The sequence below is a fragment of the Archocentrus centrarchus genome, chromosome 22, assembly GCF_007364275.1.
Source record: "Archocentrus centrarchus isolate MPI-CPG fArcCen1 chromosome 22, fArcCen1, whole genome shotgun sequence".
Taxonomy (NCBI): domain Eukaryota; kingdom Metazoa; phylum Chordata; class Actinopteri; order Cichliformes; family Cichlidae; genus Archocentrus; species Archocentrus centrarchus.
Window position 1 is genome coordinate 1,576,130 of NC_044367.1, and position 24,743 is coordinate 1,600,872.

At 44.3% G+C, this 24,743-nt stretch overlaps 3 protein-coding genes across 4 annotated transcripts; 1 reads left to right on the forward strand and 2 right to left on the reverse strand.

Annotated features, from left to right (window-relative positions):
- Positions 1-328: 328 nt before the first annotated feature.
- Positions 329-6,744, reverse strand: srp54 (signal recognition particle 54). Its single transcript, XM_030718487.1, has 17 exons — positions 6,646-6,744; positions 4,408-4,491; positions 4,191-4,288; positions 4,014-4,105; positions 3,789-3,873; positions 3,573-3,677; positions 3,404-3,470; positions 3,255-3,312; positions 3,022-3,172; positions 2,738-2,886; positions 2,557-2,657; positions 2,177-2,263; positions 2,023-2,096; positions 1,824-1,932; positions 1,535-1,705; positions 768-863; positions 329-674 (listed from the first exon to the last, which is right to left on the reverse strand). Exons 3-17 carry the CDS (start codon positions 4,266-4,268, stop codon positions 583-585), a joined length of 1,515 nt encoding a protein of 504 aa, XP_030574347.1. The 5' UTR covers positions 4,269-4,288; positions 4,408-4,491; positions 6,646-6,744; the 3' UTR covers positions 329-582.
- Positions 6,745-9,586: 2,842 nt separating this feature from the next.
- haus2 (HAUS augmin like complex subunit 2) lies at positions 9,587-15,379 on the reverse strand. 2 transcript variants are annotated; one of them, XM_030719200.1, is made up of 7 exons: positions 15,248-15,379; positions 14,786-14,872; positions 13,897-13,995; positions 10,965-11,034; positions 10,629-10,761; positions 10,437-10,545; positions 9,587-9,761 (listed from the first exon to the last, which is right to left on the reverse strand). In XM_030719200.1, the coding sequence occupies exons 1-7, from the start codon at positions 15,371-15,373 to the stop codon at positions 9,648-9,650; spliced, it is 738 nt and encodes a 245-aa protein (XP_030575060.1). In that variant the 5' UTR covers positions 15,374-15,379; the 3' UTR covers positions 9,587-9,647. The 2 variants fall into 2 exon arrangements, with proteins under 2 accessions (XP_030575060.1, XP_030575061.1); XM_030719201.1 differs by lacking the exon at positions 15,248-15,379 and adding an exon at positions 15,022-15,241 and having other exon boundaries at positions 9,629-9,761.
- A 2,250-nt stretch (positions 15,380-17,629) lies between these two features.
- Positions 17,630-21,393, forward strand: lrrc57 (leucine rich repeat containing 57). The gene is made up of 6 exons (XM_030718963.1): positions 17,630-17,773; positions 18,954-19,191; positions 19,436-19,571; positions 19,889-20,157; positions 20,448-20,633; positions 20,927-21,393. Exons 2-6 carry the CDS (start codon positions 19,108-19,110, stop codon positions 20,966-20,968), a joined length of 717 nt encoding a protein of 238 aa, XP_030574823.1. The 5' UTR covers positions 17,630-17,773; positions 18,954-19,107; the 3' UTR covers positions 20,969-21,393.
- Positions 21,394-24,743: the final 3,350 nt, after the last annotated feature.

Genomic DNA, 24,743 nt, shown 5'->3' on the forward strand with positions numbered 1-24,743 from the left:
GTAATAAAAGTTTAAGTGCCACATTTCACATTCAAACTATGTATTTTATTTATCACCATCAAACTAGTGCTGAATAAAATGTTCTTGGAATAAAGTCTAAAAGTTTTAACTCACTTTTAATTTTTTACTGACATTTTAAACTTCCTTCAATCTCAAAATTTTTACATGTCAGAATATTGACTGAAAACATTTTTAATGCCTTTTTATTACAATTTATTTATTTTACAGCTTTACTCAAACAGGCTGACTTTATTCTGAAAATCCCAGACTTTTACTTCCTGTCCAGCACAGCAGTGAAAAAACCAAAACAAAAAAACCACAGCAGGTGTAAAATGGTGCAAACATTTATTAAATGCCAAAAATACATCGCTAATCTTCTTCATCATCATCAGCTCGTCCAATCAGGACGCTCTGCTCCATTTTCATCTTATACATTTAAATTAACCCAAACACCCTCCTCCTCCTTCTCCAATCTATTTGTTGTTTCTCCATGAAAGCAGCAGAGAACAGGTAACTCTAAGCCCCACCCCTCCACTTGTCAGGAGGCGGAGCCTGTAATTAAGGCAACTGATTGGTCAGCGGTCACATGTTGTTGAATCCCATCATGCCTTTCATGTTGCCAGCGGCACCCTGCTGAAACTGGCGCATCATTGACTGGAGGCCTGCCATACCGCCTGCAGACACACACACACACACACACACATATTACTCTCCAGGGCACCGTACAGGTGTAGAAACCTGCAGCTGGGTCCAGTTTCAGGTCTTACCCATGTGGTGCAGGACTCTAGGGTCCATCATTTTGGCCATCTGTTGGTTCAGTTTGGCCATCTGAGACGGGTTCACGTTCTTGGACATGTCTCCTCCTGAAAAACAGCCAACACACCACAAACACATCAGCGGCAGGATGGTTTTAAACTTGAAGACCAACTCAGTCCTCCTAAGATCCCCTCAGACCTTTGTGGAAAGGTTGTTGCTGGGATAGCAGTCCTCTTTGAAGCTGCTCAGCTAGTTTTTTTCCTGTCATCTACCTCGTTCTTCTCATCATGAGTTTAGTGGCATAATGATGCTTGAGATTAAACTTCTTCAGAACAGCAAATTTCTCCTTACATATAAGGCAGACTGGATTCCACCAAACAAAACAATTGTTGTTTGTCATCCACTTTTCTTTTGTGTGGAAACCAACATTTTCTGCTGCTTCTTCACGTTATCTGCCCTGATCTCATCAGAAACTGCACTTACTTTTTAAAAAAAACAAAAAACTTTAAATTACACGAGAAATGGTTGTCTTAATTGGGGGGAATCAAAATTTAAAACAATTAATTTAAAGGGCCAAATTGTATTGTATTTTTTTTTACATCAACTCGTGGGCCAGAAGAGTGTGTGTGTGTGTGTGTGTGTATACCATGGGTCAGGAGTTTGAGACCCCTGCTTTAGACCTTCTCACATATTTCTCAAAACTCTCCTCAGACTCTTTAGACCTCCTCCTTCCAGCTGCAGGTCCAGCAGAGGACCTGGTTCCAGCAGGTGTTGTTACCTTTGAAGAGTCCTTTGATGCCTCCCATCTTCTTGACCATCTGGGCAAACTTTGTGTACTGGGTCAGGAGCTCCTGAACATCTCTGGTGGCGACCCCTGAGCCCCGGGCCACCCTCTGGATCCTGTTAGGCTGCTTGCTGAACAGCTTTGCCCCATCTTTACTGTCCAGCTCTGCACAGAACCAGAGAAAGCAGTGAGGGGAGTGTGGACCCCAAGCCCGACCCAGGTCGGCCATCAGGACCAGCTCTGCGCACGTGTGTGTGTGTGTGTGTGTGTGTGTGCGCATTACCCTGGTCATTCATGCTGTCCATGATGGTCATCAGTTTCTTCAGCCTAGCCATTGACTCCTGTTCATTTCCTTTACTCATGAAGTCTGTACCAAAGCCTGGAATCATACCCTGAACGCGTCACACACACACATACACACACACAGTCAGTGAACCTTGCCGTCTCTCAGCTTCAGGTGAGTTTCAGGTGAGTTTGTGTACCATGATCTGTCCGAAGGGGCCCATCTTCATGATGTTCTGGAACTGCTCATACATGTCTCTGAGGGTAAACTGGCCTGCGGGTCAAAGGTCAAAGGTCAGTCCTATTACCCACAGTGCAGTGCATATAGTGCGGGTGGCATGTTTGCCATCTCACCGTGTTTCAGCTTGTCGATCAGCTCCTCATTGTCGTCCAACTTCAGCTCGTTCACTCTATCGATCAATCCCTCGATGTCGCCCATTCCTGACAGGAAGAGGAGGAATCGACGAGTTTCCATAAAAACAACTCAGTGTCAAATATTCAGTCAGTAAAGATAAAAAAAAAATATATAAATAAATCTTTGAGATGCTTTAAATCGAAAGATCACTAACACCAACTCATCGAACCAATCACAGCAGCTCCAAAAGACACGGTGCACTGTGTGTGTGCAAGCAGGCTGTGCGTGTGTGCGCATGCAGGAGCAGGGTGTGTGTGCGTGTGTGTGTGTGCGTGCGTGTGTATTCCTGCTGCACCCCCCCCCCAGCAGCATCACTTACCAAGTAGCTTGCTGATGAACGGCTGTGTCTTGAAAGGCTCAAAGTCATCGATGTGTTCGCCCGTCCCGATGAAGATGATGGGACTCCGTGTGGCTGCAACGCTGCCAGGAAACAGCAGAAGAAGGTGATAAACCACAACGGCTGTATGACATCATCACGCAGAAGAGGATGCTAGGCTTACGCGCTCAGAGCTCCTCCTCCTTTGGCGTGTCCATCCAGTTTGGTGACAATGACTGACGCCACATCCACTTTGTCTTTGAAGGCTTTGGCCTGAGACTCGCAGGCCTGCCCGATCGATGCATCCATCACATACACGATGTTGTCTGGTTGCTATTGAAACAGAAGCAGAGATACATCTCAACAGGTACAGACATCAGACACCTTCACACACATACATAACAGCACTTTGTGTCCTTTTGGGCAGCTCAGAACTACACACCTGAAGCGGTGCGTTCAGGGACTCACCACAGCGTTGGAGACCTGCAGCATCTCCTCAAACAGTGAGTCCTCCTGTTTGTGTCGTCCGCTCGTGTCCACAATGATGATCTCAAAGTTCTCCCCTTTGAATTTGTCCACGCCCTCGGAGGCGATCACCACCGGATCCATCTCTGTATAACTGAAGAAAACAGACTGTCAGGAGGACCCTAAACACATCATGCAGAGGTAAGAGCAGAGTGCGTCGCCGGTGTGAGACTCACCTGCCATAGAAGGGGATCCTGGCTTTGGTAGCGTTCTGTTTGAGCTGGTCGAAGGCACCTGAGAGAGAAGAGACGATGACGATGGTCATGTGACTGACAGGAAATGATGCGTAGCATTAGGTGAATGAAAATAGCTCATGTGCTCTTACCTGCTCTGAAGGTGTCGGCGCAGATCAGGCAGGTCTTCCAGCCTTTCCTCTGGTAATAATACGCCAGCTGCGGGAAACACATCAATCACAATGAAAACACACCACAGGGGGCGGGGTTTGTGTATACAGGTGGTGGGGCTATGACTCAGGTGTTTGTGTGTGAGGTCACCTTGGAGCAGGTGGTAGTTTTGCCGCTGCCCTGCAGCCCGACAAACATGATAACATTGTTCTTGCCTTTGGTGGGAGTCCATGCCTTCACGCCGGGGTCCACCAGCTGGGTCACATGACACACACAAACATGTTACACTGTTAGATTCGCACACCTGTGCACACTGACAGCTTCCTGTTGGTGTTGTCCTGATCCAGAATCAGAAAAAGATCTGACCTTGACGAGCTCCTTGAAGACAGCGTGCTGGATCATCCTCCTCTTATTCAGTCCTGAGGCCATCTCCTCCAGGTCTATGGCAGACCTGCAGGGACAAAAATAAGTAGAGTTCACCACAGCTGAACTGGACACACTCCAGAGCTAGTCCAGGACCTCTGGACCAGAACCAGACCAGGACCCCTGGACCAGAACCCCTAGAACAGGACTGAAGGGTACCACACTCACTTGACATTCTCTCTGAGCTGTTTGACCAGCTTGATGTTGACATCGGCTTCAAGCAGAGCAGCACACACCTCCTTCAACATGGCATTCAGCACCTGAAAACACACACACTCAGGGTGAGTCACAGACCCCCAGCGGGTGTCGGTTTGGAGTTCAGATCAGCCATCGTGTAGCACTCACCTCTTCATTGATGATGGTGGCATTGCTGAGTGACCTCAGCGCTGAGGTGATCTTCCTCCCCAGGTCGGCGAGCACCATGATGGCGGTCTGAGTTCGTCCTGAAAATAAAAACCATCGTTACCATGTGTTTCTGTGTCACACTGCCACTTCTTGTCTCGGTTTTGTTGCCGTGGCGTTACATCAGAGTTTTGTGTTTCAGTGAAATTAATCCACTTACTGTGTGAATGAGAATGTTGTGGAGGGAAGCCCTCCTACTGAGCGCGCTCAGTAAGTCAGCTGGCAGGTGCCGGTGACACACTTCCTGCCCAGAGGAAAGAAAACCAGCAGCATTCAGTGAGTGGATACAATCAAGAAGAGCTTTAGAACTTTTTCTGCTCCCAGATTTGTTCTTGTCCAAAGTCTGGAGATGCATGACTGTGAAGGTTTAGCTTTAAATATCAAATGCTTTCATAGATATTTATCTTTTAAAGAAAGTCCGTCCACCCACTTTCAGAACTATTTTTTTCAGCCCTTTGAAATCTGAGGCTACGATTGAACATAAATCTCTAAAACTATTAATAAAAGCCTGAAATTATTTGGGGACGAGGGGGGGGGCTGCAGTCTATCAAAGCTGCCACTAACTACATGTCTCTGGACTGTGGGAGGAAGCTGGAGAAGTAGGAGAACCCACGTAGACACAGGGAGAACATGCAAACTCCACACAGAAAGGCACTGGCCAGACAGTGAATTAGAACCCAGGACCTTCCTGCTGTGAGGCAAGAACACTAACCACTGCACAACCATGCTGCCCTGATATATAGGAATGTACCAGTCAAAAGTTTGGACACACTCACTGGTACTGTATATGAAGCTTAAACTTCACAGCAATCATTATACATCTCCAAACTGTGGACCATAAAAGGCAAATCTGAGATGGTCGAGCAGAAGATGATCTGAGATGAGACAAACTCCATGTTATGATGTAATACCACTGTCGCTGCTGTTCCAATGAACTGTTTGGATTCCTCCATCAGCTGATGCACAGCTTGTTCAAGGACTGTGGATAATTATTAATCCTGATCACACTATGCACCATGTTCTGGACATAAAGCTCATCACTTCCTCTAACACCTGCTTCAGGTCCACTGACACAGGTACAGCTGATCTTTACACCTGTATTCTTGTTGGATTTTAGCTCTTATTGCATCGTCTTCTGGTTTATTGAGCTCATCACTTACGTCCTTCGATTTCATTGGCTGCTCTACCTCAGTGGTTTCTCACCTTTTAAGATACATAAACTTTCTTATGTTTTGAAATGAAGTTGAAGGCACTTCTTTTGGGTTCTTGAAAATGTTCCACTTCTCATCTAAAAGGCTTCTTCACTTCTCACAGCTGATGGAGGAGTTACATGTTCACATTGTGGACCATCTGAGATCTATGCTCATTGTGAACTGTAAACACAAGTGACATGAACCATCAGCCAGCCCTGAGATTCCAGATTTACTTCCTAACCAAAGTCTCATACTTTCAACTGTACCACCCTGATGCCTGAGCATCATCTCAACATCTTTGAAACGGTTTGCATTTTTCAATTCTGAATATCTTCTCTGAATAAATTATGTTAAACTAAACAATGTCTTTCTGATCACTTCTACATGCAGACCTGTAACTCCTCTGTGACTGTTTGATGTTCTGCAGTGAGAGCAACAGATACCCAGTTCAGTAATCATGAACAAACATGATCTCTGGTTTTATTTATTATTGATTTATTTATCCTTGCTTTGTGTTCTGATCACTGAAAGAAGCTGCTTGGCCCCATTGATCGAGCAGGACACTGATCAGATTGTTAAATATGAGACATAACGTGCCAAAGGACTGCAGGTGCAAATTAGCTTTAAGCTAACTCTGGTACAATGCATCAAATGGTAACATTTATGTTAATATTGTACATGGTCCCTTTTTAAAATAAATTAAATTAAATAATAAAAATATAAAGTCAGAAGGCACTGACATATTAAGGAAAAAACGTCCACGGAGCCCCCTGAGTGACCCGTTCAGACCTCCAGAAACGCCTCATACGGACTCTCTGGACTCTGATGGAGGTTAGAAACATTTTTCCTACTCTGATGATCTGCAGAAACCCCCGGAGCCCTCACCGGGTTTCTCGGTGTAAACGGTGGATATTTGAACAGCTGTTCGGTAAAATCACTTTCTGATCGTCTGATCACACAGAACTCATCAGAACATCGATCGGCTCCTCATCACGTGATCGATAATTCCACTGATTGATCGTCAGCTGTTTACTTTACAGGTAGCAGCTAGCAAGAACGAGGGTTAGCATTAGCTCAGTTAGCTCGGAGAGTATACGCGGAGCCTGTGCGAGGCTCATGCGGACAGAGAAGCACTTCCGGCGGCAGCAGCGGATTCGGTCCGGAGAAACGAGCCCCACAGGAGCGGACAGAGGTTCGAGTCTTACCGTGCCGGTGAGTTTGTTCGTTAAATGGCAGCAGAACCCAGACTCCGCCAGAGGAACGTCATCCAAAACACCGGAAACACTGCGTCATCTAACTGGAGCCCACCGGAAACAGAAAGGCTTTATTTAAAACAATATTTATACAGTTACATCGAGAGTTTTATTTTACTTTAATATGCAAATATGCATTCTACTAAAAGTTCTTTGAAAAAAAGTTTTATTTTAAACTTTATTAAAAGCTCTTGAATGAAATCAGCTGTAATGACGTCACGCGGTATCAGCTGATCTGTGAGCAGCTCCGACGACGGACAGAAACCACAGGTAATCACCTGAGCAGGAAGAGGCGGGGTATCACTTCAACTGGTAGTAGCAAAGTCTGGTCACGCTGATCTTTCCCCAAACTTTATTTTTAATCATTTTCTTTTGTTTTTGTTGAGTACAGATGGATCCTTCTGTGGGGAGAAGCGTTTACGCAACAGAAGAGCTTTTTTCTTTAAAATGGAGCATGTCTGGAAGATACCCCCCTGTTCCAGCTGAGGTAAAAAGGTGCTTTCATGTATGCTGGTGCAAAGGATTTGGAGTGATAAGCCTTTCTGCCAACAGTCATCATTGAAAACGTCAAAACTTCCAAACAGAAGTGATGAGCTGGAGATATTGATGAAGACTCAGAAAGTGTACCATGAGTGCACTCTCACGTTTTACTGAAATATGGCTCAATCAAAACATCTCAGACTGTTTTTTTTCAGCTGTCCGGCAGCTTAAGCAGGCAAAATAATGATCTGCATGCTGTGCTGAGCCAAACACATTTGTTTAACCAAGAGGACCTTTACAAGGGCTCCTCTTGTTTTGGGGATTTGTGTGTGTGTGTGTGTGTGTGTGTGTGTGTGTTTATTTATTCGTTTATTTATCTATTGATACAATACAGGAAAGAAGTGATGGGGTGTGATGGGGTGGCGTGGGGGTGGGGGATGTAATCGGTCACCAGCTGCTGCATCTGCACCTCAGCACAGAAAAAGAACAAACAGCACCTGGAAAACAGAAACAAGCACATGATCTTGCTTTGTTTGTATTTGTCATGAAACATACTTGGTAATGAGGGCGAGAAGACCCCAGAAGACCCGGGCTGTCCACAGCACCCCAGGAGTGCTGAAGAAGATTCATGGGTGTGGAGAGGAATCAACAACAAAAGACAACGACTGCCACTTATGGGTGATGTGGAAAGAGCTGATGAACTCACCCAGCTGTTCAACAGATTTGACTCTGTGGCCACGCCCACTTCCATTGCTGCTATTCAGTCTTCTCCTCAACATGTGGACATCTTCACTGCAACTCAGTCTTGTCCTCCACAAGTGTGCTTCTCAACCACAGCTACCCCATCTCCTTGCATCGCTAATGGGGCAGCTACTTCCCCTCTCACACCTCTTCCTTCACCCATGTCTGTCACAGAGACAGGGGTGAGATTGGAGCTCTGGGAAGACTGCTGGCCCTGATGGTGTGTGTCCAAGACTGCTTAAGGACTGTGCTGCCCAACTGTGTCAACCTCTCCACAGGATCTTTAACCTGAGTCTGCAGTTGGGGCGGTGCCGGCACTGTGGAAAATATCCTGCATTGTACTGGTACCAAAAATGTGTCCAGCTGAACTAAATTACTACAGACCAGCTACAACCATCACACATCATGAAAACACTGGAACGACTGATTCTACATCTACTGAGACTTCAGGTCAAAGACAAACTTTATCCCCTGGAGTTTGCATACAAACAACACACTGGAGTAAATGATGCTGTCCTCTATATGCTTCACTGAGCCCTAACTCAGCTGGAGGAATCTAGTGCTCATTTGAGTTATGTTCTTTGATTTTTTTTCAAGCACTTTCAATACCATCCAACCAAATATCCTCAAAGACAAGCTCGCGGAGATGGGTGTAGATTCTTCCTTAGTTTCCTCAACTAAGGAAGAATGTGGCCTGACAGGAAGGCCACAGTTTGTCAGGTTTCTGGGACATTGATGAGCAGCATGGGGGGCTCGACAGCAGACTTCAAATACAACTCTGAGTCCTGCCACATCCAGGAATACTCAGATGATGCTGCCATTGTGGCGTGTATCAGGAATGAACAGGATTCTGAATGCAGGGATCTTGTTAAAGCCTTCAGTGACTGGAATCACAAAAACCACCTCATACTGAAGGAAATGATAGATTAAGGCCCCCTCTACAGCCTGTGAAAGTTCGTGGGGTGGACATAGATGTGGTAACAAAATATAAATATGTAGGGTTACACCTGGATTACAAACTAGGCTGGTCCCTGAATACAGACAAACCATACAAAAAGGGGGCAGAACGTCCCTTTTGTTAAGAAAACTAAGCTCTTGTCACATCTGCAGTAAAATGTGAACATGTTCAGTCTGTGGGGGCAAGTGTGCTGTTCTATGCTGCAGTTTGCTGGGGTGACAGCATCAGAAACAGCAGCTCTCAGAGAATCGTCAGTCCTCACTTTGTCCAGGTACAAACAGATCACCTGCTGACCTCACAGGCTGATCCCTTAAACCAGGGATCCTCAAATCCAGGCCTTGAGGGCCGGTGTCCTGCAACTTTTAGATGTGTCTGTGCTTCAACACACCTGAGTCAAATATAGAAGTCATTAGCAGGATTCTGGAGAACTTGACTGCATACTGAGGAGGTAATTCAGCCATTTGATTCAGGTGTGTTGGATCAGGGACACATCTAAAACCTGCAGGACACCGGCCCTCGAGGCCTGGATTTGAGGATCCCTACCTTAAACTGTCTCACACACATGCAATCAGATCGTCCCGTGGCTTTGTGACAGCTCTGATGCCAAGGAGTCACGCCATCATGGTTTTAATTGTATTTTCTTCACCCTCTGACCAAAGCAGAGGTCAAAGTTTAAACTTTTTATGTGATCAATAACCAATCAGGAGCAGCAGTAGAATCAGATTTTATTACAAACATTTATTAGAAAAATTCAAAGTGCAATACACAATGAAGGTCAGGGGTCAGAGGTTGCTTGACTGCTGCTGCCCACTGTCTTCCACTGAAGAATCTGATTGGACAAAGTCTCCATTTCTGAGGCCTGAGTCAGCAGATGGGCAAGCGAGGAGTCCTGACAGAGAGAGACACACACACAGGTAACAGGTGAACTGGGATTACCTCTGCAGCCAATCAGTGGAGGCCGTTTGGTGTCTCTGAGGGACTGAATAGTGAGGTGGACGAGAGCCCATTTACAGATAAAATGTTTCTATCAGTAAATTTGATGCTGGTTCAGTCGAGCCCTGCCTCTAAACATCGATGCTCCATCTTGGTTGTGAGACCTGTCTCTGACCTCTGACCTGTTTCTGTATATACTCCAAAACTGCTGATTTCAAACCCACCAGACATCATTCATAAAACATCAATTTTTACATAACATAAAAATGTTTCTGCTCACGTCGCTTGACTCTGAAGGCTAAACTCATCCGTTTTGATCCAAACTAACAAGTTCACACATCAGTAACACAAACACTGAGGCAGCAGCTCACTTTTCTGTCAGGTGAACTTCCTGTTTCTCTGGTCTCTGACTACTATGACTTGGCTGACTGAAAACCTACTCAAACATATTGCTAAGTGAATGTAAGCTGGTGAGATCGATTCTTTCAGGTGTCTAAAATCCACGGCGGCACACGGCTTTAGTTTGTCTGCGTGGGGGTGTGGCCTGATGCCACCTACTGCAGGTAACGAACTGAGTGTAGATCAGAACCTCAGAGAAACCGAACCATGACAGTGAGGTCATGTGACTGACCAGCAGAGCCAGGCGGTCTCTGGCAGTGGTCCTACTGTGGGCGGAGCTTAGCTTCTCCTCCAGTGTCTCAATGAAATCCATCATCAGTTTCAGGGACTCCACCACAAACCTGAAACACGCCACAGACTGTTACAGACCCCCACAGACCACTCTGATACTGTGTGACATGATGCTGGGAGTGTCAAGCGTTACCTGTGCAGGTGAGCTTGGATGGACAGGTTAGTGAGAGCCAGCGGCCTCATCAGTCGCTGTCTCAGACTCTTCTGCTCCCTCAGCAGCTCCTGCAGGTGGCCTCCGAGCATCTGCAGCATCTGGAACCTCTGAGCTGCAGGACCACAAGCACACCTGATCAGAGGGGGCGTGGCTCTGACAGGAAGTCTTTAAAGGCTTTTCAGAATAAACTCTGGAGTGGAGGCTGGTTTAAAACCAGGAAGCTCTGTGTGATCTGATTTGCTGATTTTCTCTAGGAAAGAAAATCAGCTGACTGATGAATGCTAAATGTGACGATGACATCATCATAGAACTCACCAAGGTGGAAGTTGTGGGCGACGTCGGCGCTCTGCTCATCGACCTTGAGAAGCTCCAGCCGCAGCTGCATCTGCACCAAAAGGAACACCTTTACGTCAGCTGACCCAGTCACATGACTTCTAACCACGGCACAGTCGAGCTCCTTTAAACAGCTCCAGGTGATTTATGCCCAGGGGCGGGGTGGCCATAGGGAGGTTTCCCGAACGGCCGGTCGTTTCCAGGCCGGATCGGCCGGTGATCAGAATTTTTTTTTTTTTTAAAACCCAATTAAGCACAGCAGCGCTCGCGCGGCCACAGGTGCAGGGAGTGATGGTCGGTCGTTTCGGCTCTAAGAGCTCTTTTTTCATCAGGAGGGGCTACAAACACAACAGCCCAGCAGTGTTAATTTTGTTGATGAAATATTTTCGTCATAGTTTTCGTCAACGGCCCTTTTTTCATGACGAAAACGAGATAACTAAATAAAAACTACCTAAAATGATAAAAACGGTAACGGAATTAATTGACACTTTCGTCAATGAATGAAAACGAGATGCTTGGCAGGGACGAAATCCAGTCAGAACTGATTTAATTTTGTGACAGGACGGGACAAGTTAGGAAAACATCCAATCAAACGCACAGTTGCGCAAATTTGCTCTAAACCCGGGAAGACCAAACTAGCCTGTGATTGGTCGTTACTTCCGATAGAACTAAGTTATGTAAACAGGGAGAAAGAGAAGAGCCGATGTATGGACACATTTGTCCTTTGACGTTGTGACAAACAAAACGATGTGTAAACCATGCGGGGGCGACTATCTCGGGTAAAAACAGACAAATCTTAAATGACATCTGCAAACCAGTCACCCAGATCTCCATGCAAAGGTCAGCATTTTAATGTCATGCAGGGTAAAGTGTTTTTCCCAGTTTAATGTTTGTGTTTAGAGAAAATCTCCACACCGCGGTGGATTAGTCTTTCCTAATCTTAGTCCTGAACACTGCCCTGTACCTTTCAGAGCGTCCTGCTGTAAAACACTGCATTATCTCAGTAAGGTGGTGTTAATGATCAGGTGTGTGGGAAGCAGGTCAAACACTAATGTTATTAATAATATTCCATAACTTTTAACAAATGTTTAATTTTGTGTAAGTGTGTATAATGACTAATTCAAGGGAACTGAAGAAAAAGCATTTACATTTTACACTCTTTATATTTTAGTCGATTAAATCGACTGTAGATTTAGTCGACTATATTCTTACAATAATTTCGTTGACTAAAACATGACGAAAACTATTCAGATGACTAAATTATGACTAAAACTAAATCAAAATTTGTTGTCAAAATTAACACTGCAGCCCAGCCAGCACACCATTAGGAGAGGTGAAGGGCGAGACACCAGCTAAGGGGGGGGTTGACAATCTTTTTCCCCTTTTTGCTGCTCCGTTGTACGATCAGATAAAAGGCCTCTCCAAACCAAGCTCCCAGCCCGCCCCTGTTTATGCCCCATTTCCAGCCTGCAGCCTTCACAGCTGACACTGTGCACTGATGAAGGAGTCAGAGCTCTGATCTGAATCTCTCAGAAATGTTGGATGTGAGAGCTGAATGCATTTTGCAGGACGTCAGTAAAAAGACGACATAAGGGACTAACAGGAAGTGCTCCTGCTGAAGGCGGCAAGATGATCACGTGTCCATCTCGTTGGTCCATAAATAACTGAACGGTGTTTTAGTTCAGTTATCTGCAGCCTCCAGTTCAGAGGATCAGATGTTTGCATGTTTAACCCCCAGCAGTCTGAACTGGGTCTCTTTGTCAGCCGCTTTCTCAGCGCGACCCTCAGAATCTGCTGCACCGAGGTCACATCAATGTATTAAATAGGGGTGTCAAACACAGGGCTTGGGGCCCAGATATATAAAAACAAAACAAAGCAACTAGTGACTAGTTTCAGTTCATCTGTGGACTGATTGGAAAGGTTTGAGGACTAGTTAAGAAGGTTTATGGACCAGCTGCAGACATTTAGATAATAGTTTCAAAGCCAAGAGGAGAGACTTACAGAGGTCTGAGACTAGTTGGGGTAATAAGAGTTAGAATAACTGTAAATATGAAAATCTTTAAAGCAAAGGAGAGGAGAAAGAATCAGATGTGTTTTAGAGGCTTACATTATCCAATTAACTACAGCAACAACAACAAAAAAGTGTGCCATTATGAGCAGCCATTAACAGGATGTATGAGGTTTCTGAGGCATTTGAAGATTTAAAGACAGGTACAAATGAAGTTTGGCTTTAAGAATATGAAGACTTTGTTCATATGATCGATAACAGCTGTGCTGTTTAACCACATCAGATGACACCGTCTTAGAGGAAACCTCTAACGGCAGCAGACTCATTTTTCGCATCAGAAGAAGAGAACAACTGTGCCTTCATCTTCATGTATACACTGTGCATCAATAGTAAAAATGTAAAAACTCAAATACAAATAGTAAAACCACAAGAAAACATTTTATTTCCAGAATAATCTCCAGGGTGACCACTCAGGAATGACATTACTAAACTGAATTTTTCATGAAGCTTAAACACCAACTGTGGAAAAACTGTAGAAGATATTAGAACAAAGATCGGGCCAACAACAATCCAAAGCTTTGAGTTTCTGAGATAAAGCGTGCCAGCAAGCAAAAACACCCACAGACGCCATCCCTGAGCAGGACGCCCCTTCATACAACTCCTCAACGCTGTGGGAGGAGCTAACAGAAGAACGATGAGCAGAATAAACACAATGATCAATAATGTAAACCTGCAGGAAACATCTCAGTTATTTTTAATCTCAGAGATTCAACTCTGAGTTTGGAACATGTTCACTGTCTGCTCTACTGATGATCAACTGACCCTGAAAATACCAGCTGATTACTCAGTGAGCCCTGAGATGACTGTCAAACTGCAAACAGGAAGTGACATCACCCTGAAGCATACCTCATCCAGCTGTTTCTGCATTCTGATTTGCTCTTCAACCTCCTGCAGATGAGAGGAAAAGGCCAGCGCTGGAGCACAGGAGGCGGAGTCTATTTCCTCCTGAGGACAGTTGAGACAGAAGATGTTAGTTTAAGTTCACCTTTGACTCAGAAGCTTTAGTCTGGACCTCTGAACAGTGTTCAGGTTCTAACAGCACCTAAAGCTGCTCTTAGAGATCGTTTCAGCGCTGAGATGAAGCACTGAAGCTTTCCATCCAATTTGTGAACTCACGGGTCAAAGCTTCATTTGCTCTACTGCGCCATCAAGCGGACAGAAAATGTAAACCAGGCAGAATGATTACCGTGGCTTTGGTTTGTGAAGCTTAGAACACAATAAATGAATAAATGATGTTTGTGATGTCAGTACATAAATTCTGAACTTAATATGGCGTCTGTCTTTATGATGCAATGGTGGGGTCAAAAGGGAAAGTGGAAACAAATTGAGGAGAGGGTTGTGATGTGAATGTGATTGTGTTAATTATTGCTTAATTTAATACTATGCACATATCTTATTACGAGAGATCGTACCTCTTTTTTGCTGGTTCCATCGCGAAAACAAAATGAAGCTCAAATAAAATCCAAACAAACTCGCAATAAATCCCAAATCCACAAACTGTGTGGGGGATCCATTGGATTTCGCTTATATTTCAACTCACACTCACAAACAAACGCCATTTCCTGAATGAGTAACGGTGCAACTGACGGCTTCAAATATCATCAACACAAGCTTCAATGCGCTCCACAAAAATCTTCCTTAAGTACTCGACACAGAAAGACACATCATTACGTTTCAGCCTCCTAAACTCTGATGCTGCGTCTGAAGCTGGAATAACACCTGTTCTCGTACTTACCTGAGACAGCGCTCCCACTGAGACACACCTGGACAACAGGCTGGCAGCTGGAGTCACCGAGAACAGAGACAAATCCCGCTGATGCATCTGAAACACACGGACATCATCTGAAGCACAGAAACCAGTCAGTCTTCTTTCACTCTGAAACTCCGAGCCTCTTATGGCACCTGGACCAGGTGTTGAAACCTGAACCTTTAATGTGCTGCACAGGAGCCGCACTGAGGACCGGACCCTACCGGAATCAGAACCCTGCTGGGTTTCCTCCTTGTAGCTCCGTGTGCTGAGGCACAGACGACCAACCTGTAAATCTCCAGATTTCTAAACTTTGGTGACGCTTCCAGCTGGGACTTGAAAACAGCTTTAAAAGGGCGTTCTTTTACGGACACGTCGGCTCCGTTACGCCGCCTCTGGCTGGATCGTTAAACATAAACAAATCGGTGTCAGCTTGGATATTTTTCTTACCGTTAAAACCGGAAAGTCTCTCCTTTCAACCGAACAAACCGAACCCCAACGGAGCCCGCCGGATGGTTTCAGCGGCTGCTCTTCTTCTGCTAAAATGTTTGGCCGCTTTAATCCCGCTGGTTGCATCAGCGACTCCTCAGGACGCAAAGAAAACTGCAACAATATTTACAGAAAAACTGTTTAAACTCTTTATTTTTGACACGCTGGCTTTTTTTTTTTTTTTTTTTTTAGATATGATGACTTTTAAAAAAATTTTTTTTTTTTTTTTTTTATAAAAGCAATCAAAACCTTATACAAAGGCAACAATAGCTCAGTGAAACTGCCCTACGGTAATTCACCCAGATTGGAGATTAAGAGAGGAATTCGTCAGGGCTGTCCCATCTCTCCTCACCGCTTTTTACTAGTAGGCCAAGTTCTCAACCTTTTAACAACCCAACATCAGTTTAAGGGTATTAGCTTTGATGGTAGACAAATAAAAATATCACAGCTAGCTGATGATACTGCTTTTTTCTTAGAAAGCAAAAAATAAGTCTTCCCAGCATTATCCATCATTAGAGAACTTTCTGGAAACTCTGGCTTAAACCTTAACTTAAACAAGTGTGAAATTCTTGCTCTAAAAAACATCACTAATACAGAAATATACCATATCCCAGTCAGACATACAGTTAGATATCTGGGAATTACAATCTCAATGGATGAGAAGAAATTAATGGCAGATAATATAGACCCAGTTATTTCATCTATTCAAAAGAAATTTAACTCTTGGTTGGCCAGAGATTATCTCTCTGTGTCAGAGTATTATTGAGCAAAGCAGAAGGCCTATTGAGGGCATCGTACGTCTTCTGGTGTCTTGAAGTCTTGAAACATAAAACATCCTGTCTGGACAGAATTCTTTTTCATTTTATCTGGAGAAATGAGCCACACAAGGTTAAGAAAAAAAATTATGTCTGTTGTTACCAGAGAGCGGTCTTAACATCTTAGATTTTGCATCATTTAACCAAATTATTAAAATTAATTGGATCAAAAGATTCCCGAAAGACCCAGATAGTATGTGGAACATGAGTCCAAACTTCTTATTTAAAAGAGTTGGTGGTATTAATGTTTTTATTAATGTGCCCTTTTGCTGTTGGTAAACTGCCAATCAAACTGTCCAACTTTCATAAACAAGCTCTCCTGTGCTGGTCCCTCCTTTACAAGAGCAACTACTCTCCCCACATGGAACAATGTCAACATCACACACAGAAACAAATCATTATTTTTTGAAAATTGGTTCAGAAACAACATCCTGTAAAACAACTTCTTAATTCTGGAGGGCTTCCATATTCCTATGGGAATTTTGGACAGAAATACAGAGTTCCTGTCTCCCAAAAGAAGCACAGTACTGTAATAAATGCACTGTCATCTGGCATCATGTCTCTGTCACGATGCAGTACAGATTTATGTGACTCTGTTACTTTAAATAACTTTAACATCACGGCTGAAGGCGTCTCCATCTTGGACAAAAAGTTCAACAACACCTTCATCAGAAAGTCTCTCTCTCTCTCCCAGATCAGGAACAGCAGTCAAACACAAATGGATTGAACAAACAACTGAGGACAGAATATGGCACTCTGTTTTTATAAATATGTGTTGCCCAACAAGATTAAAGAACTGTTATTTAAAATTATACATAAATATTACCCACTGAATTCTGTTATTTGTAAATATATCCCTGGTATTGCAGTCAAATGTTCTTTTTGTAGCTACATGGTGGAAAGTCTAGAACACGTATTTGTTCAGTGTATGCATGTGATCCTGTTTCCAGGTAGCACTAAAAGCATACTTTGGTAAAGAAATTGTATTTAGACAGCATGACATATTATTGTTCTTTTTCAATTTCCGTTATTCCAGCAATGAACAATATATTGTCAATTTGTCCTAGCCAAATTTTACATACATAAAATGAAATTTTTAAAAAAGAATACCCTTCTATTCAGTTTTTAAGCGAACAGATCTGAACTTATATTTTAAAAAATTGTCACATTTGAAAATTTAAAGTAAAAAATTTATTAAAACTATTGACCTATACAAAAAATACAAAGTTATGTCTCATTAAGCAATCCTCTTGGTAGAGTTCATGTTTTGTTTTTGTTCTTTTATAATTGTACTGTATACTCTATGCCTTATACCTATCTACCTCTACATGACCGTATATGGTTATTTTGTAATGTCATATTGTTTACAGAATAATATTGTAAATCTTTAATTCAAAGTTTAATTTAAAAAAAACAAAACAAAACATCAAACTTCTCCTCTGCTGAGGTCGCAGCCTGCTGACGTCACTCTGAAGCCGAGTGAAATCTGCCAGCAGGTGGCAGCACTGCAGCTCTGAGCGGATTGACCACCAAAGAAGAAGAAGCTGCGCAGCGGCAGCAGGGCGGTTGCTTTTCTTCACTTTCTGCTCATCTTCATGTTTTTTACTCCTTTTATCGGACTCATTTCATCACAACATCTGCGCACGCGGTTGGAGCGCGACAGGCTGTCTACGTAAGTAAGCAGAGCCGTTTCCGGTCGGGTCAGCTGTGAGCAGGTTGAAGGTGGGGGTGGGGGTGGGGGGCTTAATGTTTACTGTGTTTACAGTGAGGGCGAAGCGGGCCGATCAGACTGCTGACGGGGTATGCGTCACCTCTCAGGTTAACTCGTGACTCACCTTTACCTGCTGTGACAGCTGAGTGTTAGCCTGCTGCTAACAACACAAACAACAACCTGTCAGAGAGCGAGAGACTGCCTGTCCCTCTGCCTGCCCTCCTTAAATAACTCTTCAAGTCCATCTTAAAGCTGAAGCCGCTGTTACGGGATGAATCTGGAAACCCTCAGTTAGGAGGGTTTGGGGACCCCTGGGGTGAGTGCGGGGAACTGCAGGAGTGTTTAACGCTGCAGACAAGGAAGAGGAGGCTTTTGCACAGGTGCGGTTACAGAGCTCAGGCTTGGACAGTAATGCATTTTGCACATTGTTGTAGAAACAACTAGTTTATTCAGCTAATAAGCAGCTCAGTGTCTTCCCTCTTTGGTTGATGTGAAATTATTTGCAAAGGCGGTTTAGGACCATCCAGGGTAAATAAATAAGGGGCGGGGCAAGGAGTATAAGAATGATCAAATTTACAAGATTAAAGATGGTAAGGAAAAACAATATTTAGAAGAAATCATAAATTCAGGGGAAGCCTGCCTGTCAGAGTGCTGCTCAGTGGGGTGTAGTTATTAGTGATGGAAATGGTTTGTATGTTATGGTAGTCTGACCTGATGTTTCTCCTGTTAGTTAGCTGTGGATTATTAATTGTGGTCTTAATGTAAATGAGTTAAGCCAGCTCCCCTCTCTGTAATAAAGCTCATTTATTCTGGTGGAAAACCACATTGGTACGGCGGTGCATGAAAAACTTAAACCCTGCATGAAGCGAAGAGCGGCATGCGGCACAGCACGGGTTCAAACTCTTCTCCGCAGCTCAGGAAAGAATCAGTGATTTCAACCCAAACTCTGAACATTATGTCGCTCAGAACTGCTCAGCTGAGCAGCATCACGGTGGCTGTTTGTGGAAACAAAGCACATTTGTGAGCTCACCAGCAGCCTGCGCAGAGGGTTTTCTCTAAATAGTCACTTTGTTTTTCAGTCAGGCTGCAGCGTCTGCATGCTCTGCTGCTGTTTAAATCTCACCAATAAACACATTCACAGGTGTGTGAGCGAAGACACCTGAGAGACTGCAGGGATTCACCGTGTGATCTCATTAACACCGATTGAGGAGGAGGAGCGCTGGTAAAGCTGTCAGCTGATCCATCAGCCTGTCTGGAAGGAGGTCCGGTGGACGGACAGGTGGCTGCAGGTGCAGATGGGGAACAGCGCGCTGAAGTCACACCTGGAGACCTCCCAGAAAACGGGAGTGTTTCAGCTGACAGGCAAAGGTCTGCAAGAGGTAAGAGAAGCAAGAGTTTAATGCACGTGTGCTGCAGGGATTTCACCTGCACAGAAAGATTTAAGCATCTACTTTACGAGTCAGAAGATTCTGTTCTAGGGAACCTGAGCTTCTTTGGGCAGTTCAGAGAGGGAGTTATTACAGTGTGACACCAATCTTTATGAGGTCCTGATCATAATGAGCTTAGCCCATAAAGAAAAGAGGACAAACAGAGTTACCTGCCCTGGTCTTGGTCTGGTTTCAGTTTCCAGAGGAGCTGCAGAGGCTCACGGCTAACCTGAGGACGGTGGATCTGTCCGGTAACAGGATTGAGGTCCTTCCTTCCGCCATTGGAAACTTCCTGCAGCTCAAGAGTCTTACACTCAACTCCAACCGGCTCAGTGAGTGTTTGACCCGCAGCAGGCAGGACAGGAAACAGGAAGTCACACTTTTACACATTAAAAGCCTGTTTGAAGAATTAAAGCCTCATGTTTTCCAAAGAACAATCAGATTCCTGTTTCAGCACTTGATTTGCTCTTTGGATTGCTTTTTTTTACTTTAATTTAGGGTTAAATATATTTCAAAATCCTTAAATTCTGCATTTCTTTAGATTTTCCTCAGAATCCAAATTCCGGGTCAGGTTTAGCTGCAGAGCAAACCAGATCCACCGCAACCCTCAGACCTGTTTGACCCTTTTGTGTTCTGGTTCTGTTTTCAGCCGGCATTCCTGCTGAGATCAGCAAACTGAAGAAGCTGGAGACCCTGAGTCTGAACGGGAACCGGATCCAGCAGCTGACCCCCACTCTGGGCCAGCTCAAAGCCCTGCGGACCCTCAACCTGTCCGGGAACCAGATCTCAGAGTTCCCCTCCATACTGGGAACCCTCAGGCAGCTGGACCTGCTGGACTTGTCCCGAAACAAGATCCAGAATGTCCCCGCAGAGGTGTCTGAGCTGCAGGCCATTGAGATCAACCTCAACCAGAACCAGGTACCACAGAACCAGGATTCTCAGTCACTATCAACAAAGAATCAGAACCAGGCAGAAGCTCAGGTGTAGAGTGAAAAGAAAAAGAAATCTGAAGTAAATACAACAGTGAACTATGAACCTGTGCTGTTTGTTCATCTAATATTAATAATCAGTTGTCAGTCACTCCACATGACTTCTCCTTCACTGTTCATCCACAGAGTTCTCAGGAGGTTCTGACAAACCAGACCCATGTCAGTCAGATGTCTGATGGTGTTCTGCTGTACTAACCCGGTTTTCTCCCCTCGGTCCAGATCTCAGTGCTGTCGGCAGAAGTCTCCCGTTGTCCCCGTCTGAAAGTCCTCCGCCTGGAGGAGAACTGCCTGGAGTTGTCATCCATCCCTCAGTCCATCCTCTCAGAATCGCAGGTGTCTCTTTTCTCCGTGGAGGGAAACCTGTTCGAGGTGAAGAGGCTCCGAGATCTGGATGGATACGATAAGGTCAGTGCTGCAGTCTGAGATCAGATCAAGCCCAAGACTGCGAGTCCTCCACTGTCTCTGGTGGTTCTAATGAGCCATCAGAGACTGCAGTGCTCCCCTCTGATGCTCTATGCTCCTCTGGCGCTTCTCTGTGCTCCCCTCTGACACTCTCTGATGCTCTGTGCTGCTCCTCTGTGCTCCCCTCTGGGGCTCGTCTGTGCTCCCCTCCGACACCTCTCTGTGCTCCCATCTGATGCTCTCTGATGCTCCTCTGTGATACCCTCTGACGTTCTGATGCTGTTTTTCCTCCTCAGTATATGGAACGTTTCACGGCCACGAAGAAGAAGTTCGCATGAGGACCCTTGATAGTGACCGGCGAGGATCACCTGGAGGTGAAGCTTCGCCCTTCGTACCCCTGCACCTCCTACAGCTGCTTCTTCTGCTAGAAAACAGACTTCAGCAGCCGGGACTCCTCACAGCCTCCCCCCCCCCCCGAGACGCAATCATGCAGAGTGACAGTCACCATGGAGACAGGACTGACTTCACACAATCGAAGAAGAGGGCTGGTGCCATGTATGTTTGACTGTATGAAACTTTATTGTTCACTCAGTGACAGACAGAAAAGACCTGCAGCAAACAACGGAAACGTTTCACCAAAGTTTAGCTAACTTATAGAAACTCATTCTAATTTACTTTGTAAAATAATGTTAGCAGCGTGTTTATTGATTATGATTATTATTATTATTATTAACAGTTATTAAACTTTTAAAGATGTCTAAAACAGAGGTGTGTGTGTGTGTGTGAGTGTGTGTGTGCGCGCGCACGCGCGCGCGCGTGTGTGTTTGCGTACGTACATACGTGTGTGTGTGTGTGTGTGTGGGGGGGGGTGCGGGCGGGGGGTTAACAGATGCCCTCCTGATGTTTGGAAAGTGATCAGTTTGGAAGTTTCCAGATATTTTTCTATGTCTGATCAGCTGTTTCCTGAATTCTAATCAATGTAGTGAAGAAACACATCAGCTGATCAATAATAAACACAGTGGTCCTTTAAGTCTAACAGATCATCACTCAGCTGATTTGTCAATGTCTGAGCCTCTGTGAGCAAATAAAATCAGTCATTTATTTTAATGAAGTCTGGTGCACACCAGGAAGTTCATTGTCTAAGCTGCTGAAACATTTCTCTGAGCAGCTTCTATTTCAATGCTGTAAATGCAACACATTAAGGGCTGTTTAACTTCAGCTTGGAGTCAGTCACCATCATAACAGACTGTGACTCTAACCTGCTCGCTGGAAAGTTTTCTTCAGCGAACTGTGTCTCTGACTCCGCCCCTCCTGCTGCAGCTGAAACACCTGTCTGACGCTCCCATTCATTTCCTCATTCATAGTCATTGTCAGAGCATCAGAGGAGCGAATTCATCCGCAGGTGTTTCTACAAGCACTGAAATCCCAGTTAGACGTTCTTTTAACATGAGCACCTTTACAGTCGGTCACTCATCAACAGGTTGATGGAGACAGTGATGACATCACAGATCTATAATCACTCAGGATCAAATCTACAGTCTCCATCTTTCTGACTGAGTGCAGTAATGCAGCTGCAGTACTGCACTCAGTCAGAAAGATGGTGTAGTATCTGTAGTATCACTGTTTCCATCACTGATCTGTATGAAGCTTTAGATGCAGAACGCACTGATCAATGATCGATCATTGATCATGCTGTAAAAGGTCACTGATAGAAAAATGTCTGGATCTTGGAGATGATGTGAATGTTTGAGTGAAGATGAGGCTGAATGTATTTAATGACATTTTGAAAGTTCTGCCTGAAATTCAGAGAATGAATCTTGACATATTTTCCACTGAAAATCATGGAAATCAGTCTCAGTCGGCTCACCCAGAACCAGATCCACCTGAAGGGATCAAAGGCTCCGTAATGGATCAGAAACCATGTCCGAGTCCACCTGCACACCAGGAGAACCAAACGGATCTGGATCACGGATCAGGATCAGGTCCAGATCCAGTTCAGGCTCCAGTCATTTCCCAGCTCATCCCATTCGGATCTGTTCATAATGGCTTCATTTTCCTGACACGATCTTAATTCTTTCTTTAAAGTATCCCATCCTCCCAAACCTGCACTGAAATATTTAAAATCTATAAAGCTGAGACTTTTCTGATAACATGAAACAATGATTGACTTCTGACCTTTAACAGTAACTCAGTGAAACATCTTTTCTGTGGCTGTCAGAGCCGTCATCTATCAGTGAAGCTGATCAGATTAGAAATGGTTACACTGGAACATTAAAGCAGTTTTTCTATGAATCTCATGAAGCATTTTTATGCAGTAGCAGCAGAAATAATAAAATCCTCCATTAAAAATAAATAAATAAAATGAAAAAGTGAGGGCGACAGGGTGGCTCAGTGGTTGAGCAGGCAACCACATACACCACGTGGCGGTGCAGACGACGCAGGCTCGAGTCCTGACCCAGTCGCCGTCCACCGTGTATCCTCCCCCCATCTCTCCTCCCGCCCCCCTGTCTCTCTCCACTGCACTATCAAATAAAGCTGCAAAAGGCCAAAAAAGTGAGGTTGCTATTCCATCAATACATAACATTTTACTGAATAATGATTCAAACAATAAAATGTTCATAAACTGCAGCAGAAGCAGTTTGTTTTTAATAATAAACTGACCTGAGGTCAGATCTGCTGCCGTCTCTAAAATCACAGCTCTGTCAGTAAACTGGCTCTGATGTTTCTGCAGGTTTGATCTTCACTTTCTGTCTCCTGCATTTGCAGCTGAATCATTAGACTGAAAATCAAATGTAAAATTAGGATTCAGCTTCACCTGAAGAAAGTTCAGGTTGGGTAAATGATGACAGCAGACATTATAAAAAATTATATATTTGATATGAAACTTTATTCAGTCTGTGATGATGACAGAGTTGACTGAGCTGATTAAAATGACTCTTTTCTCCATCCTGTTTCTGAGATTAAAATCACGCTCAGCACTGACACGAGTTCATGTGGATTCAGATTCAGGCGCTGCTCTTTATTTACCTTTTTCCATGGTGAATCCTGGTATCTGAGCTCCATTGATGATGGCTTTCTCCCCTCACTCAGCTTAACTGAGGGTGATCATACTCAGAGCTGATTGGAGCTGATCAGCTGATCTGGAACAGGAAACTCAGAGTGTATTTTTTTTTTTTTTTTTTTTTTTTTTTTTATAAATTTTATTTTAAATTTTCAAGATTAGAACATACAGACAAACAAACAGAACCCAGATGCACAAGTTATACATAAAACATTCCAGTTGACAAATGGTGTACCCACACAGCAAATGTATATAAAGTCACATACATGAGAGTACAGACACCCATTGAGGGGCAACCGAGGGGAGAGTCCACGACAAAGTATGTTCAGCTTAATCTAGTCTGTGAAAAGTGTTCCAGGAAGGGATTCCAGTAGTATGAAAAAGTGTCTTTAGAGCCTTTACGAAGTCTTTCCATCTGTATTATGGACATCATGTCCGTCACCCAAAGGCGAAATGAAGGGGAAGCAGAGGACCTCCAGTCCCTCAGGATTAGTCTCTTGGCAACAATCAGTCCCAGTTCCAGTGGTTGCCGCATTGTAGCGGGTATAGTCCCCTGCGCTCGAGGGCATCCAAAAATTATAAGTTCTGGTTCAGGTTGTATGGGAGTCTTGTATGCTTTGGAGTACCAGTCAAACACTTTAGACCAAAGACCCTTTAATGAAGGACAAGACCAAAAAGCATGAGACAGTGTGCCTTCAGAGATGTTACACCTGTCACATATGGGGGAGACAGAGGGATAAATCTTATGCAATCTGACCTTTGAGTAGTGTAACCGATGCGTGATTTTAAACTGAATTAGCTGATGTCTGCTGTTTATTGAACACGAGCGAATTTTGGAGAGGCATCTGTTCCATAAGGGTTCAGGGATCGTTATCCCTAGCTCGTTTCCCCAGGCCTCCCTGATTTTTGTGGTGTGTGCTACAGTGTGGTCACTAAGTAGATGTACAATTCTTGTAATGAGATGTCTAGAGTCAGGGGAACTCACAAGTATGTCAAGAACACCGTGCTCCCGTGGAAAGGTGTCAAAGTTCTCAATTTTTGACTTAATGTAA

Coding starts and splice junctions, on each gene's coding strand:
- srp54 (XM_030718487.1), bottom strand. CDS start 4,268: ATGGTGCTCGCCGACCTGGGGAGGAAGATCACCTCAGCGCTGAGGTCA. Junction 3,678..3,788: donor TCTTCAAGGAGCTCGTCAAG/GTCAGATCTTTT, acceptor CATGTGACCCAG/CTGGTGGACCCCGGCGTGAA. Junction 2,658..2,737: donor GGAGGAGGAGCTCTGAGCGC/GTAAGCCTAGCA, acceptor GTTTCCTGGCAG/CGTTGCAGCCACACGGAGTC.
- haus2 (XM_030719200.1), bottom strand. CDS start 15,373: ATGCAACCAGCGGGATTAAAGCGGCCAAACATTTTAGCAGAAGAAGAG. Junction 14,873..15,247: donor GAGACTTTCCGGTTTTAACG/GTAAGAAAAATA, acceptor CGTGTGTTTCAG/ATGCATCAGCGGGATTTGTC. Junction 13,996..14,785: donor CAGTGGGAGCGCTGTCTCAG/GTAAGTACGAGA, acceptor AACTGTCCTCAG/GAGGAAATAGACTCCGCCTC.
- lrrc57 (XM_030718963.1), top strand. CDS start 19,108: ATGGGGAACAGCGCGCTGAAGTCACACCTGGAGACCTCCCAGAAAACG. Junction 19,192..19,435: donor CAGGCAAAGGTCTGCAAGAG/GTAAGAGAAGCA, acceptor GTCTGGTTTCAG/TTTCCAGAGGAGCTGCAGAG. Junction 20,634..20,926: donor ATCTGGATGGATACGATAAG/GTCAGTGCTGCA, acceptor TTTCCTCCTCAG/TATATGGAACGTTTCACGGC.